This window comes from Triturus cristatus, chromosome 10 (genome assembly GCF_964204655.1).
Source record: "Triturus cristatus chromosome 10, aTriCri1.1, whole genome shotgun sequence".
Classification (NCBI taxonomy): domain Eukaryota; kingdom Metazoa; phylum Chordata; class Amphibia; order Caudata; family Salamandridae; genus Triturus; species Triturus cristatus.
Genome location: NC_140593.1, coordinates 1,075,890,725 through 1,075,907,185, shown reverse-complemented (window position 1 = coordinate 1,075,907,185; position 16,461 = coordinate 1,075,890,725). Strand labels below are relative to the sequence as shown.

General features: G+C 46.9%; 1 protein-coding gene across 1 annotated transcript in view; it reads right to left on the bottom strand.

The window, feature by feature from the left end:
- The window catches only part of MAD1L1 (mitotic arrest deficient 1 like 1), a 2,477,345-nt gene that overhangs the window by 1,109,306 nt on the left and 1,351,578 nt on the right, over nt 1-16,461 (bottom strand). Inside the window, exon 15 of the mRNA XM_085629234.1 lies at nt 16,291-16,381. Within this exon, the coding sequence (XP_085485360.1) occupies nt 16,291-16,381 (91 nt within the window). The remainder of the gene's footprint in view (nt 1-16,290; nt 16,382-16,461) is intronic.

Below are 16,461 nucleotides of genomic sequence, written 5' to 3'. Positions count from 1 at the left end.
TATCCCAGTTTAATAGTAGTCGCCAAGAGCAATAATGCTAATATTGCCATTTGAGTAGTAAGCCTTATACAGCTTGTCACAAAGAAAAGAAAATGAAAAAAACAAGGTCTGAAGCAAAAAAAGGTGTGAAGATAAAACTGCATTTGGTTCTGAAATGAATTAAGATATTAACTTCCACAAAAGAACGAGTTGTTCTAAACATAACTTTACAACTAACTTACAGGACTTTGGTGACAGATCCATACTGAGTTCTAGCGCCAAGAAGTGAGACTCTGAGCACAATGCAGGAAATGTTGAAGACCGCAAAAAGAAGATACACAACGCAGGTTTAGATTGGGGGGGATGGTAGCAAGGGAGGAAAGAAAGGCTTGGGAAATGGGGAGCAGAAGGTGAATGGAAAACAGAAAAAGGATCATCAGACGATCCTCCTAACCCGCTCCGTCTCCTGAATCTCATGCAGGATCGGGCTTTTTAATAGGGTTACTAGGCTGTTTGATTCAAGCGCATGTTCACCTTTGAGTAGAGCAGGAAAGGAAGCCTTTGCAAGAGTGGACTTGAGAATCAAGATTTTAATAAGGTTAGGGACTTCCAGAGAGTAGGGTTGAAGTCCGAGGTCCTATTGCCGCCTATTCCAGGCTCACTGAATCATCACTGGGAATTGGCTTCAGAAGGAAAACACAAGGCTAAGTTAAGTGTTAGTTATCTGTAGAGCAGGACCACTGTAGCTACAGGGTAGAGAGAAACCGCAGAAAGCAACAGTTCCAGAATGAAGGCATCTGTAGAAGTCCAAAGAATCCGAAGATGTAGCTTGCTCAAAGATATATGGGTGATAAAATAACTCAGGGCCTATGTTTTCTATAAAAACCAATTCATGCTGAAAAACAGTGAGGGTTGATCATTCATTCTATTTATTTATTTATTTAATGCGATTTTATATAGCGCGAACATTACCCGAAGGTGTCAGAGCGCTTTACAAAAGAACCAGTTGCGTTACACAAGGACTTTGAATTACATGGGTTACATAAGAGATACAAACAGAAAAAAAAAATCAAATGTACAAGTGGAGTGAAAGGAGGGACAAATTGCAAAAGTACAACTTGTAAAGTCACTCAAGGAAGAGACACAAACAGATAAACTCTAAAATCACATAGGAGTGGTAGTAAGTACAAAGGTCTACTACATATACTAGTGGTTAGTTATATATACAAGTGGAGTGAAAGGAGGGAAAAATTGCAAATGTACAAGTTGTAAAGTCACTCAAGGAATAGATACAAACAGATAAACTCTAAAATCACATAGAAATGGTAGTAAGTACAAAGGTCTGCTACATATACTAGTGGTTAGACTTATATATATATATATATAAATAGAATATTGCGGATTTCCTATGGAAACAAGGTCCTAAATATAACTATCTACTGGCGACAGCAAGTAGATTATATTTAATCAGCTGGTGCCCGCGTCGAGACCAGGACAGGGTCTCGCAAAATTAATTTTCCAAAGAAAGATAACGCGGCACTCTTCTTGATGGCAAATGTTTTATTCAAATCGCGACTTCCTCCTACGCGTATCAAACCGAAGTTCCTGATCACGGTAGAGTGTTGTTTTAGTCCTTCTACAATTTCTAGTTATATATATTGTTCTTTAACTTGTGCATTATGGGTTTGGTAGTTTTTCATACTATTCAATAACACTTTATTATACAATCCGCTATATTTACTCTGGCTTGGCTGGCGAAGCTAAGCGTTGCAAAGCAAAGAGTGTTTATTATTGTCAAGCCATATTACGCTCTAGTTTGAGCTTCAACCGCCCATTTGTAAGTGCGGGGAAGCTTCGAATTTCTTTGATCATTGCTGTGTATTTCACAGTTGATCTATCATGGGATGAGTTTGGGGACTAAGTGTCCAAATGCACATATGGGCTGAGTGCCCTTAGACTTTGCTTTGGCTACTCCCTTCACCAACGATTGTGACGTGGAGGCAATCGAGTACAGAAATTACGCAGACTGGAATCTCGTATGATTATGAGATTCAAAACGAAACATCCTCTGGGATTGAATGGGGACGAGGAGATGTATGTTCACCTTTGAAACTCCATGAACAATCGAAGCAATGAATCTAAAGAGGAAGTTACAATCGTTGAACAATTGGCAAAAAACCCAATGGAACTTAAGTACTTAATCATATGAACTCTTATGAAAACAACAAACCATGAAACCGTGTAAGGGTATAAATAAGAAGAAAAAACGTGTATGACGGAACTCCATGTGTGAAATATTTCAATATGAAGAGCATAAACAGACATTGTAATTAGCCCAAGAATAAGCAACTTATAACAACTGGTATTGTTGCATGTATGCTCTCTGTTTGGCTGGTGAAGGGAGTAGCCAAAGCAAAGTCTAAGGGCACTCAGCCCATATGTGCATTTGGACACTTAGTCCCCAAACTCATCCCATGATAGATCAACTGTGAAATACACTGCAATGATCAAAGAAATTCGAGGCTTTCCCGCACGTACAAATGGGCGGTTGAAGCTCAAACTAGAGCGTAATATGGCTTGACAATAATAAAAAACACTCTTTGCTTTGCAACGCTTAGCTTCGCCAGCCAAGCCAGAGTAAATATAGCGGATTGTATAATAAAGTGTTATTGAATAGTATGAAAAACTACCAAACCCATAATGCACTAGTTAAAGAAAAATATATAACTAGAAATTGTATTAGGACTAAAACAACACTCTACCGTGATCAGGAACTTCGGCTCGAAACGCGTAGGAGGAAGTCACGATTTGAATAAAACAACATTTGCCATCAAGAGGAGTGCCGCGTTATCTTTCTTTGAAATATATATATATATATATATATATACACACACACACAAATAGCAAATTCACTCAGGTTTACGTTTTAATTAGCGATTAGGCATGGACAATTATATATCATATATTTACAGAGCAGGAAATTCTTGCCATCGTTCAGCCAGTGTTCAGATGGTGTTGCACTCAAGGGTGGTGGTCTTGGGTCTGGAGGGATCCCCGAGTTGGGGATGTCCATAGGGGTAGAAGGCCGGATGGTGGTGGTGAAGCAGCATGCTAAATCCCAGGGCTGATCTTGAGGTCATGTTGGGCTTCATCTTGTGGATAGAGGAGGTCGCTCAAGGGCAGGCGGAACTGTGCCACGAAGTCAGGTCCCCCGCCTGGCTCAAGCACCCGCAGTGAGACCCCGGCCATCTTGGTAGCTCCTATCTAGCACAGCCAAATGGATAGGTGCTCTGGCGGCGTTTGTAGTCCTAGCTGGGTTGTCGACAGGGACCTCTGATCTTGTGCTGCTGTGAACCCCAGTATCCAAAATGCACTACCTTCAGACCCACCGTGCCCAGGGGCAAGTCAGGGAGTCCGCTGATAGATCCAGTCTCTGCTGACTATGTGGGATCTCCCCTCCAGGAGCCAGTACCGACGTTTGGATTTGTTGTTTGTTTTGTGGGTGGGTGGGGCCACAGGCACTCCTGCAGCTTCCAGCTGCCCAATCAGCCTACCTCCACCGACCCGCTTTGAGGCTAGCGGGACTGTTCTTCTCATCGCCGTAGTCCTGGGAAGGGGGAGGGGGTATTGCCGTCTGCTCAATGTATGGGGCAAAAACTGTGTGTCTTCGTGGTGGGGTAGGGGTCGGGCACCCCCTGCTCTCTTACCGCAGGTTGGCTGGTGGGTTCCGATGAGGCTGTGCCGAGCGCGGCGGGCCCGTCGCAGTGAAGGCCTTCAGTTCCACCGGGATCACCACCCTGTGCTGCTGGTGCCCACCCCGCGGAGGCCAGCAACCACAGGGTGCGCAGGAGGTCCGCATACCACCGGTCAGGCCTCTCTAACTCTGTCCGCCGCGCCCAGCCGATCCTCGATTAGGGCGTGCCCGGCCCTGATCGAGGATCAGCCCGGATGAACTGGCCACACTACCCCCCACTGGTTTCCATGCCACAGCGCATCGCGTGATCTCTTGGTTCATCATCCTCCTATTCCTTGCTTTCCCCGCACCTCTTCCAAATAAAAGTATATGAGGGGGTAAACAGACCCAACCCCGACCTTTGCCCTGGATCCTACAAAATGGGGTGGGACTAGCAGTGCACGGTGCACCAGACAAGTTCCCTTGCATACCTCGGTTCAAAGCGGGCAAAGGACTCGGCCCCGCTGTCCATAGAGTGATGACACCTACACATGGGAATCAACATTGGCTTTTTCATGTGCTAACCGCCTCTGAACTTTAGATTAGCAAAGCGTGCACTATGATCTAAGCGGATCCCTACTTGCAGCTCACCTTTCCAGAAGATTGTTGTACAACTCTCTGGAAACAAACTTGGCTAAGGGGAGAGGATGTAGCCTTACGGCTAGAGCGGTTGACCTCGAAGTTGGGGAACCGGGTTAGAGTCTAGGCAACAACGCTCAGCATCGTGTAATTCTGGGCAAATCACTTTCTCCCCATGCCTACCAAAAATGAAGGTGTCCATCTGTAACGAAACTGGTGCTCATGTAAAGCGGTCAGATACCGGATATCTTCGGGTCTAGTTTGCGCTAAATAAAACTCAACAAATTATTTTTTTTTAAAAAGGGTACAGGCTGATTGTAAAGTGGAATTGCATTTATATATAAGCACTTACCACCCCCGACGAGGCATCAAAGCACTTTTTGGGCGAGTAGCATTCTACTCCGGACCACACAAAGGATTAGTGGTGAATTAGTATAGGGAAATATGAAATTAATTTGAGGGTGGACATTTTAGTCTTTTATTTGGATTGAAAAGGGTAGTGGAGGAACAGAAGATGGAAGGGTTTCCACTTAGGTTCCACTTGCTACCCCTAATGAGGTGTTTAAAAACTTTTCGGCGGGTAGCATGCTACTCTGGGACACAAACAGTATTAGGGGAAATTAGTATAGGGAAATATGAAATTAATTTGAGCAGTGGACTTGAGAGTTTGTTATTTATATTGAAAAAGGATAGTGGAGGGCTAGAAGACGGAAGGGCCTAGAATTTTTTGGGGGGAGCTCACAGCAGTAGAAAGAGGTTTTGGATGAGTAAAAGGGAAGATGAGTAGGGAAGACGCTTGAGTACCACATCCTCTTCAATCGCATCCATTGCGTGCCATTAGCATCGCAACAGCTCAAAACGGACTTGGTAGCATGGGCGTCCGCAGGGGGGGCAAGGAGGGGCGCTTGCCCCCCCCCCCCCCTTGGAGTGCTCCTCCTTGCCCCCCTTGCGGCCATCCATGCTTTAACGGACGCCTTTTGTCCGTAATTACGGGCCCTGCAGGGAGCAGAGCTGTTCCCTGCCAGAGGCCTCAACTCCCTGATCGGGCGCCTCGCACTCCTCCTCGCAGCCCCTCCCGCCCATTGTCATGCTGTCTGTGGCTGATTATCACAAACAGAATGACAATGGCCAGTTTGAGCTGCGCGCCACAAGCATGAGTGGTTAGGTCTGGACACAAAGACCTCCTTTTAACCAGTGCTTAATTTGCAAAAGCAGAAGTGCCGGTGCCGAAAATGTTTCCAAGGAGGCCATAGCCCACTTCTATCTCTGGTGTGCCCCACCTTCAACACTAGCACTGCCTCAGTCTATCTTCTAACCATGCTCTGATGTTTGTCCCATAGGTCTTTTCTCTAAGAGTCTATCCTCTCACCTCTCTAATCATTTTCTATCGTCTTTGTCACACCTGGTGTGTTACCTACTTCCCTGTATTTCTGATTTGCCCTCTATTCCTTATGCATTCTACCCATGCCCGTTTTCATCTTCCTTTTTATCCATATTCTGCTTTCTCTCCCCTCGATCTTGGCTCTTTACTTTCACTCTTCTAGCAGTGATTAGCTGTATCTCCGTTTTATCCCTTCTCTGCTCTTTTTTTCTCTCTGCCATGTCCTGTCCTCTACATCCTTTCAATCTATCTTCTCCCTTCTATCACGGTCTGCTGCGCACCATGTCTGCCTTCTCTTTCTCTCTGTATCTGATTTGCTCTCCTCCTTTTCTTCTACTCTGCTGTGTTTTATCCCTCTCTTCTCCTTGTTTCTTTCCCCTCTTTGCTCTTGCTCTCTCTCATCTTTACTAGTGCTCTCAGCCCTGTCTCTAGCCTGTACATGTCCCTACTATTTTGTCATTCCTAAAGAAGGGCAAGGTGACATGTATTTTAATTCTTTATCTAAACCGACACGACAAGAGTGCAAAAAAAAGAAATGCACACCAAAATAAAATGCTTTTTTGCACATATTAATCAGTGCATTGCGGAACAGGCGGCTGCTCCAGCACAGCAGGTTAGGTCACTGCTAGAGCCTCCTGCAATTAGTAGGTCCAGAGGTGACAACGGCATCGGCATCCAATGCTGAGCTTGCTGTGACCCTGACTGCTACAGCACAAGCATTGTCCCCGACCGTAATGCTGCCAATGCCGGTGTGTATGGCTGTGGCGCCTGCTGGACTCACGCGCTGAACAATTAGCATGCTGGGGGGGCAGCGCACAAACAGGTGACTCCATGGCGCACAAAAGTTGTGCTCGGCCACAGCCGTATTGAGCACATTGCGGATAGCAGCAATGTAGGGCTGCCATCTATACCACTCTGGTCACGAAGCAATTTGAAAATGCACACTTAATTTAGTTTATTCTTCCGCGCGACCTCACTCCCAAGTTCCAAATGAGCTCTCGGAGCTTCCTTGCCTGAAATCCGTCATGAGCTAGCCCCCACCTACAATTAGCCAATGGGAGGCTCAGGCAATGGCAGGGTGCAACAGACTCGGGGAATCGAACGCAAGCCATTTTTTGACGATGACTTCTTGAATTCGTGACAGGTGTGATGACATCATCACTAACGTGGTGATACACAATCATGCCTGCCTGAACCGGTGTATGCCTGCCTGTGAACACATACCAGCCAGTCACCATGGCAAGGTATGTTATACTTTATATTTTGGAATGAAATAATTAATATTGAGACGACCACCTGCAGGTTCAGAAATCATAGCCCCGGCCCTGTGAAATAAGTTCCAGTGCTGAGCACCGGAAAGCACCGGCTCAAATTAAGCACTGCTTTTAACACAGTGTAGCTTGAGAGCAAGAGGTCTTCTGAATGAAGTTCTGGGGGGGGTCGATGCATTATTCTCCCAAGTCAAAAATTGAGGTTGCGCCATAGCCCAGATTTCAGATCCCACCAAAACGTACACAGACTCGTGTCAATAACATATCTATCTGCCAGTATGCACCCTATCATGTCTGGCAGGACATGCTGACCCTGTGTTTCACTGCCTCCTATCCCCCTGCACCCCACTGCCTCATATCCCCCTGTACCCCACTCCCCGCGCTCAGGGCCAGCTCTAGGGCGGTGCGACCGGTGCCACCGCCCCGGGTGCTGACTTTGTGTAGGGGGCGCTAATATGATTTTAAAAGCACCTGCTTCTTTCCTGGACTCCTAGAAATTTTCAGCCACCAATAAAAATGTCTAAATGACTGCAGTGATTAATGCACTTCTTAGAGAGGGAGAGATCGAAGTTTTGTGTAATGGAAGTTTCTACTCATCCTAAGGTAGCGCAGAGGGTTACTATGCTTGCTGCAAAGAACGTGCAGCTCACAAAGTGCGTATAATGTAATGTAAATAGGTCAGTGGGTCACACTTTTGTCAGAGAGACCATATTGTTGATAACTCTTTATGAGTTAAAATCCTAATGTGGAAGAGTGAGCAAGTAACTGTTATGAAAGATGCATGCAAACTGTAGGGTATGGGCTAGAGCGTTATGATTTCCCCCCAGCTTTTCATTATCCTAATGTGGCAAAATGGGTTAATTTGGGTAGAAATCAATTCTTATTAATAAAGGGAACCCCCCATCCATGGTGCTAGGTTTTAAATTCTAGGTTTCTGATTCTCCTGGCCAAGCCCTCTTAAACTATCCTGCCTACCTGAACGGATGACCTGTGACTCCTACACCTTCTTGTCCTCTCTCTTATGTAACATTTCCTATGCACTGTTTACACACTTATGATTGTTTGTCTCTATGTAATCTGTGTAATTTAAAGTGTTCTGACACCTTACACGGATAGGAGCGGCGCTATAAAATGAATTAAATGCACCTGAGACTGAATGGTTACGGAGGCTTGAGGGGCGCTGTGAAAGGATGGTTATGAAGAACCTGTAGTGGAGGTGGTCATTGGGGGTGCCAAAAAGCATTGTCGCACTGGGCGCCACGAGCGCTTAAGCCGGCCCTGCCCGCGCTTACTGCCTTATATCCCTCTGTACCCCACACCTCGCGCTAACTGCCACATATCCCTCTGTACCCCACACCTTGCGCTAACTGCCACAACATATCCCTCTGTACCCCGCACCTTGTGCGCACTGCCACAACATATCCCTCTGTACCCCGCACCTTGTGCACACTGCCACAACATATCCCTCTGTACCCCGCACATCACGCTCACTGCCACATATGCCTCTGTATCCCACTCCTCACACTCACTGCCTGATCGCTCATTTTACCCTGCCATTCATCTTCTACGTGTTCTCTCCCCTTCCACTCGTTCTACCTCTGTTCACCCCCTTACTTCTTTTAGTGCCTTACATCTTTCTCAATATCTCTACTTCTTTTCCTCTTCAGTAACATCTGTGGCACATCTCTGCACTTCCATTATATCAACGCACCCCTCTACCTCACCTGTCTACCTCAGTCTTTATTATTCCCTCTTCCTCAGCTGTCTCTACATGTCTATGACACACCTCTCCCTCTCTCTACCTGGCCCCCTCACGTTCTACGACTGCGTTATTCTCCCCTCTCCAGCTTTGATTTACCTGTCGCTGCTCCTGAATCTTTTTCTTCTACACCTCACTTCTTTGTCTACCCTTCACCCCTCGCTACCCTTCTGTTTGCCTTACTACGGTCTTTACCCGACCCACCTTTCAGTGCCTCTTCCCATTTCGCCTCACTCCCTCACAGCGCTCTCCTAGCATGCATCTGTTTCTCCCCTCACCACCATGCCTGTCTCTACCCCTCCTTATCTTTCTAACCAGCCTAACTTTCTACCTTCCTGTTATTCCTGGTAGCGAACCTTTCATTTCACCCCTCCGGTTGTATTACCTATGCATTCAAATTGAGTAGGTCATTGCTGTGCTCCCAACCAGACATCAAGACCCAGTCCCCTAGCCTCTCAACATGCCCAGATATAACAACAAGCATTGGCATAGCCAATTGGTCTCGCCTTTGGGACCTGCTGCAGAACTAAATACTTATACTGCCGGCATCATACTTACCCAGCGCCAAGACGCCTCGGCAAAAGTGAGCTATATAAGTTCTTCAGTCAGTGAGTCAGTCATAAGGTCCCAAAGGCGAGACCTATTTGCTATGCCAATGCTTGTTTTTCTCAGGTTGGCCTGAACATTACCCGATCCTGATTGTCTGCCATTTTAGCCCCGCCCCCATTGATTAACATTAGCCACGCCCCTTCATTTGCCAGGTTCGCCCCCCCCTGGAAAAATTTCTGCGGATGCCCATGCTTGGTAGCACTCGCAAACTTTGCCATCTTCTCCAACATGGCGGAGCTCAACAAGGCAATCTCACTTCACATCAAAGGTCTCACACATTACCGGATCACCAAATAGTAAAGTGCCTTTGCAGACACCAGGGTGAAATGGAGCTAAACTGACGTCGCTCCGGAGCCAGCAGTTAAGCCCGCCCTCCCTCTCCAAGGCGCGAGACGCGCGGCGTCTGACGGCCCGCGCCCGCGCTTTCATCCTGCTCTGACGACTACAACCCAATCAAAGGAGCCGGGTGACAGGCCGCGCGCTAAACGCCGCCCGGCAGCAGCGCTCAGCGGCTCTCATCTGCCCGCTTTATCAAAGCTGTCACTTCTCCCGTCGCCAGGAATTGGTAATAAAAAAGAAATTTGATTTGCTTCTAATAGGTGTCAAGATAAAATCAATGGCTTGTCTGAAATCTGGGTAATTTCAAAACTGCAGGTTTTCTGCCACAACATGATTCACACACAAAAATGGGAAAGAAAGAAACGCGAGGAGGCACAGACTTCCCCCAGTAAATGGAAAGCTTCGGGAGGCAGAGCAGACAATAGGCAAGGGAGGTAGGAGCAGAGACAACTTCAAAGGCGCAAAAGTGCAGGTAGATTTATTTTTAGGTCTCATGAGCACAACATATATTGCCAAAACATCTCCTTTACTCAGACAAGTTAGAACTTAGACCACAACTCGGAAACGCATTTGTCAAAACTAAAAAAAAACGTGTAAATTAAAGGGGCACAAGAAACCCCTCCTCCTTTTAAGCATTATAGGTAGAAACTGCGACTGCCAGCCAGAGATTAAGAAGCGTCTATCAGTAAAATAGCTTTTTGTAACCTGTAATCCATGGACCAGTGGGGGCCGCGGCGCCCGTTAAAAGGGCCTGGACGCATCTTACCTCTAACCATTATTTTCTGTCCATGATCATATGAATTTTGAGCTAAAAAGCTGTATAACGGTAGTTATACAGCTGTTCTCTTGGGAGTTCCTCTCAAGAGAACAGTCAAGTAATAATACTACCTCCTTGGAGTCTACTGTATTGCCTCTGCCGCATAATTGAACTATTTTTAATACAATTAATAAAGGTGGATTAAAAAAAAATCACAAGTATTTGAAAAAACGTTTTTAGCCAAACAGATTACTAGTTCTCGACAGAGCACGTGTGAATTTGCACAGCCAATACTCGCATTCAAACATGCGCCGACCTCAAAAACACTTGACCTGCGTACAATTTTCTGCAATAGAATACACACGGGCAGAGAGCCAGTGTTCCAAGCACTCAGTGATCTATGCAGAGAGCCAGTGCTCCAAGCACTCGATCTATGCAGGGAGCCTGTTCTCCAAGCACTCCGTGATCTATGCAGAGAGCCAGTGCTCCAAGCACTCAGTGATCTATGCAGAGAGCCAGTGCTCCAAGCACTCAGTGATCTATGGAGAGAGCCAGTGCTCCGAGCACTCGGTGATCTATGGAGAGTGCCAGTGCTCCAAGCACTCAATGATCTAAGCAGAGAGCCAGTGCTCCGAGCACTCAATGATCTATGCAGAGAGCCAGTGCTCCAAGCACTCAGTGATCTGTGCAGAGAGCCAGTGCTCCAAGCACTCAGTGATCTGTGCAGGGAGCCAGTTATCCAAGCACTCCGTGATCTATGCAGAGAGCCAGTGCTCCAAGCACTCAGTGATCTGTGCAGAGAGCCAGTGCTCCAAGCACTCCGTGATCTATGCAGAGACCCAGTGCTCCAAGCACTCAATGATCTATGCAGGGAGCCCGTTCTCCAAACACTCAGTGATCTATGCAGAGAGCCAGTGCTCCAAGCACTCAATGATCTATGCAGAGAGCCAGTGCTCCAAGCACTCAGTGATCTTTGCAGAGAGCCAGTGCTCCAAGCACTCAGTGATCTATGCAAAGAGTCAGTGCTCCAAGCACTCAGTGATCTATGCAGAGAGCCAGTGCTCCAAGCACTCAGTGATCTTTGCAGAGAGCCAGTGCTCCAAGCACTCAGTGATCTATGCAAAGAGCCAGTGCTCCAAGCACTCAGTGATCTGTACAGAGAGCCAGTGCTCCAAGCAATCAGTGATCTGTGCAGGGAGCCCGTTCTCCAAGCACTCCGCGATCTATGCAGAGAGCCAGTGCTCCAAGCACTCAATGATCTATGGAGAGAGCCAGTGCTCCGAGCACTCAGTGATCTATGCAGAGAGCCAGCGCTCCAAGCACTCAGTGATCTATGCAGAGAGCCAGCGCTCCAAGCACTCAGTGATCTATGCAGAGAGCCAGTGCTCCAAGCACTCAATGATCTATGCAGAGAGCCAGTGCTCCAAGCACTCAGTGATCTATGCAGAGAGCCAGTGCTCCAAGCACTCAATGATTTATGGAGAGAGCCAGTGCTCCGAGCACTCAGTGATCTATGGAGCGAGCCAGTGCTCCAAGCACTCAGTGATCTGTGCAGAGAGCCAGTGCTCCAAGCACTCAGTGATCTGTGCAGAGAGCCAGTGCTCCAAGCACTCAGTGATCTATGGAGAGAGCCAGTGCAAAAATGTACAACAAAACGTCAGGAAGTTTGGTCTGAAGGGGATCTGGCACGTGTGGCACCAAATCACACACTTGTCCCAAAGACAGGCATATACAATTTTTGTCAAGGGATGCCTGACTGCCAAGATGACATCAATCAGTTCTGTCGATGGTGTACAGCTGTTGCTGCTCAATCTCCGAGCATGAAGGTGGAGACTGCAAAGGCCCGGGTGTAGAACCCAACCCTGTGACAGCAGACTCTCACGGAGGGGCAGACTTATCGGAGGACAAATACTCAAGCCCAGGAGTTTTGGTTACCATACTCTCTGTGCCCAATCCGGAGCCACAAGGATGACATGGGTCCGGTCTGTCTTGACCTCCTTGAGAATGTGGTGCATGAGTGGTATCAGTGAAAAGGCATACAGGAGTCCCGAGTTCCACTTGAGGCAGAACTGATCTCAGAGCGAGATACACCATGGAAACTCCAACATCCATAAGTGCTGACATTGCACATTCTCAAAGATGGTGAACAGATCAAGCCAAGGTTCTCCACATTTGTGAAAGAGACCTTGTGCCACCTCCAGCGGCAATTTGTAATCCGCTAGGCGCCAACAGCTGAGTTTATCTACCCTGGCGTTCAAAGAGACTACCAGGTGATTCAAACAAGGAAAATTCCCAGGTGGTCCAGCCATTTCCAGGGGTGTAAGGCCTCGTGGCAGTGGGTCTGTGACCCTACACACCCTGTTTGCTGCAGTACAACATTGCACTGGTGTTGACTGTAAGCACCTGTACCAGCCTCGCCTTGATATAAGGCAGGAAGCCTTTCAACACCAAGTGGATGGTGCTCAGCTCTAGAAGGTTGATATGGAGATGGTACTCCACCGGAGATCGGAGGCCTCTGATCTCCAGATGGCGGCCACAGCCCAGACGTGACTTATCAGTCACTACTATCATCCCAGAACGTGGAAGGGAGAGGTGTCTGCAGCTGACTCAATCATGGTACAGTAGCAACCAGCAACCACTTTAGATCATTTGCAACTTCCTCCGAAAACCTGAATGTAGTTGGAGGGGTTTCCTTGATGTTGGACCCACTGGGACATCAGATCCCACTGCAGAGCCTGCATATGTCATCTGCTGGGCCCGACCAGCAGGCTGCAGGGGGCCACAAGTTCCAGCAGCATCAGAGTCCATCTTCCTGAAATCCAGGTCTGAGGCTGAAAGATGTGAATCATAGCCTGCATGTCCTAGACTCTTTCTTGGGGGGAAAGGCACAAAACCGAACCACGTCCACAATGGCTCCGATGAGGGTATCTGAGAAGGAATCAGGTGTGCCTTCAGCACGTTTATAGTGAACTCCGAAAATGACAGGAGGTTCGCCACAGTCTGAAGTTGTTTGATGACTACCTGGGGCGAGCCCGCTTTCAACACCGAGTCATAAGGTTAGGGGGAAGACTGGGACCCCTGATCTCCAAAAGTATGCTTCCACCATCAACAATTTCGTGAACACCCAAGGGATGCTGGTGACACCAAAAGAGAGCACAGCATACTGGAAATGCTCCTTTACCACCACGGACCATAAGTAGCGTGACATGCCGGCAGGACAGGAAGATGGAAATAGGCACCCTGGAAGGAGCGGCACGCTGACCTTGGCCGGGGTGGGCACCTAAGCCTTTTTCACAAACCTGCTGGGCAGGACAGGCTGACGACTAGGTATACCAAAGCCACTAAACAAGAGAAGGAATTGGTGCAGCCGGTGAGGCTGGGCAGACAGATTGGAGAGCAAGCAGTAGCCTTAAATTATTCAAGGGCAGAGTCATCCAATAACCCAGTCAACCATAGCCGCATAGTGCGATGAAAGGCAACACTGGTGCCAATTGCTAGGCCAATGAAGTCCGTGGTGTCCAAGCCACAACGAATTGTGAACTTGGTTGCAACACAACCATATTGAGTCACCTGTGAAAGGGCAGGGCGGAGGTCTTCCGGTACACTAGGGAGAACTTATGCCACACAGTCCCAGAAGGCATAAGTGTAAAGGACCAGCAAACAGGAGACGTTGAATGATTGCAGAGCCATACTGCATGGAAAGAAAAGATGCTTCCCAAATGTCTACCTTCACTTGGATTCCCTGTCAGGAGGAGTGGTAGGAAAACTGCTGAAGTTGGTCAGACTGGTGGAGGACTGCACCGCGAGGTTCTCTGGAGAAGCATGCTGCGATTTACAGTGCACTCAAACTTGAAAATCTTTATTGCACAAAATTTCCCAGGCTCATTTATGCGATCACTACTGATCTGCAACGATGGCAGAATCTTTTTATATGCTGGTTGAGGACAGTATCGGTTGTGAAATTTAATATTTTGCCCGGCCTACTTTAAATTTTTCAGGCTCTCAAGGTGAAGATTCCAGAAAAGGATATGAAGGCCCTCCAAGTAGCTATTGACACCCGTATTTGGAGAGAGAAGTAAGGATGAGTACCAGGGAAGATAGATTTAAAAAGGAAGTAGGAGCTAGAGAGGCCTCTGCTAACCGGGTGTTAAGCGATATTAGCAAAAAGTGGTCTCTATAAGAAACGGAAAGACACTGGATTCGTATGGATGCAGACTTAGTGGGGTGAGGCCTATGGGATGTGCCGTGGCAGCCTAGGGCTGCTAGGACCCAGGTCTGTTACTACTCAGGGATCCTGCACCCTACTATGGCAGTGTAAGACTCAGTAACTAGAAATCAAAGTCTCAACTCTTCTCTTTCTTCTTCTAGCCCTCTCCTATTCAACCCAGATTTTACTCTGAGGAGTAGGGGGGCAAGTTCGCCAGGTGGGAAAGAGGAGGCTGTAGAATGCTTCAAAACTTGTTCCAGAGAAGTAAGATTAAAACATCTGAAAGTAGTAAAAGGGATTTCCAGGTTAGAGAATCAGAGCACATACAATACTTTCAATTGCCACTACTGGCCAGGCGCCGGAGAACAAGCGAGCAGCATTTAGATCTCTTAACCCATGGGAAAACCTCCTTGCTGCTTACATCATGGCAAAAGGTTTCTAATTTCTATGCGACACTCACTGACACTGACCCTAACCTTCAGTGGGCATATGTGAAAAGATGGCAGCGTATTTTAAGTATGGACATCTCCCTCCATCGATGGCAAAAATTGCGGCCAGATATCTCCTCTAAGTAAAAGTGTGAAAAATAGGGACTCAATGTATAAACATGACGTCATAGCATATCACCCCAATGAAGCTGAAGCATATGTACTGTAATACAGAGGGTAATTGATTAAGGGAATGTCTGCAAACTTCCTGGAAGGAAATCTGAACTCCTAACTGGAAAACATTGGGATGTCCACTGAATCCTAATTCAGCAATGATATTGTTAGGCCTAAGACCATCTGAAATGAGACAAAGGACTGGAGATTGATTGACGTTAATTAAGCGCTAAGAGACCTTCCAGTGATTATGCGCTTTATAAATCCCAGTTAACATAACATAACAATTCAGTTGCTGATCTGGCTTGGGACTTTATATGAACTAGCCACACCAGCGTAACAAAGGCTAATTTGTCATGTGACCAACCATTACCCAGCTATACTGACCTTTGTCAGGTGCTCCTGGCACATGAGAAGCTGTTGCTCACTAATATCGATCTCTCACAGCTAATGCTGACATGAGATAGAGTCCACTCCATCTTTACCCTTCTGCAGTGCGGTCAAGCCTTCCGATCTCTTATACGACACCTCCAATAAGTCTAGACTTTTTACTCTGCAGTCTGTCGCTTCTGGTGCTTGAAACCCCCTTCCCACCATTAAAAAAAGCTGCACTCTAAAGTCTCTGCAAGTGATGGGCTACTAGTCTGTGCATTTTAAGCTTGATATGTGGCCTATGCAGACTTGTTACTACCCACGCTACAAAACTTTTAGAAAAGGGCCAGAGGCAGGCAATCATAAGTTTTATAAAATACAAAAAAATTATCAGCAACTTCCACTGGCCACGGTCTACTCATTCTGAGCTTCTTTTTAATAAATAATCTACTTGGACAGGTTGCTGGTGTCAGGTCATTACAAGTTGGGCCAAGATCACAATAATGAAAAGAGGACTGAACATTTCTGTAAAACACAATAAATCAGAAAAAAACTATGCATCGGTTTCAACGTTCTTTTCTATTGGTAGGACCTTGGAAGAGTGGCGAACCAACCACTTTAGTGGCCACAGATTCTAGATAGTAAAGGCAAACGCACCATATGAAAACAATTCTCGACCTTGACATTTGCTGCGGCACCTACCTGCATGTTCAGTTTTTCCAGTGTCATCTCCAGGTTATTGTTGGCTTCCTCCAGACGCCCTCTTTCTGCTTCCAGCTCTTCTACCTTCAATCTGCACGAGGGGAGAGCGAGATGCACAATCAGACAATCACCAACATGCAGGATACTTGACATTTCCAATAAAAACTAAAA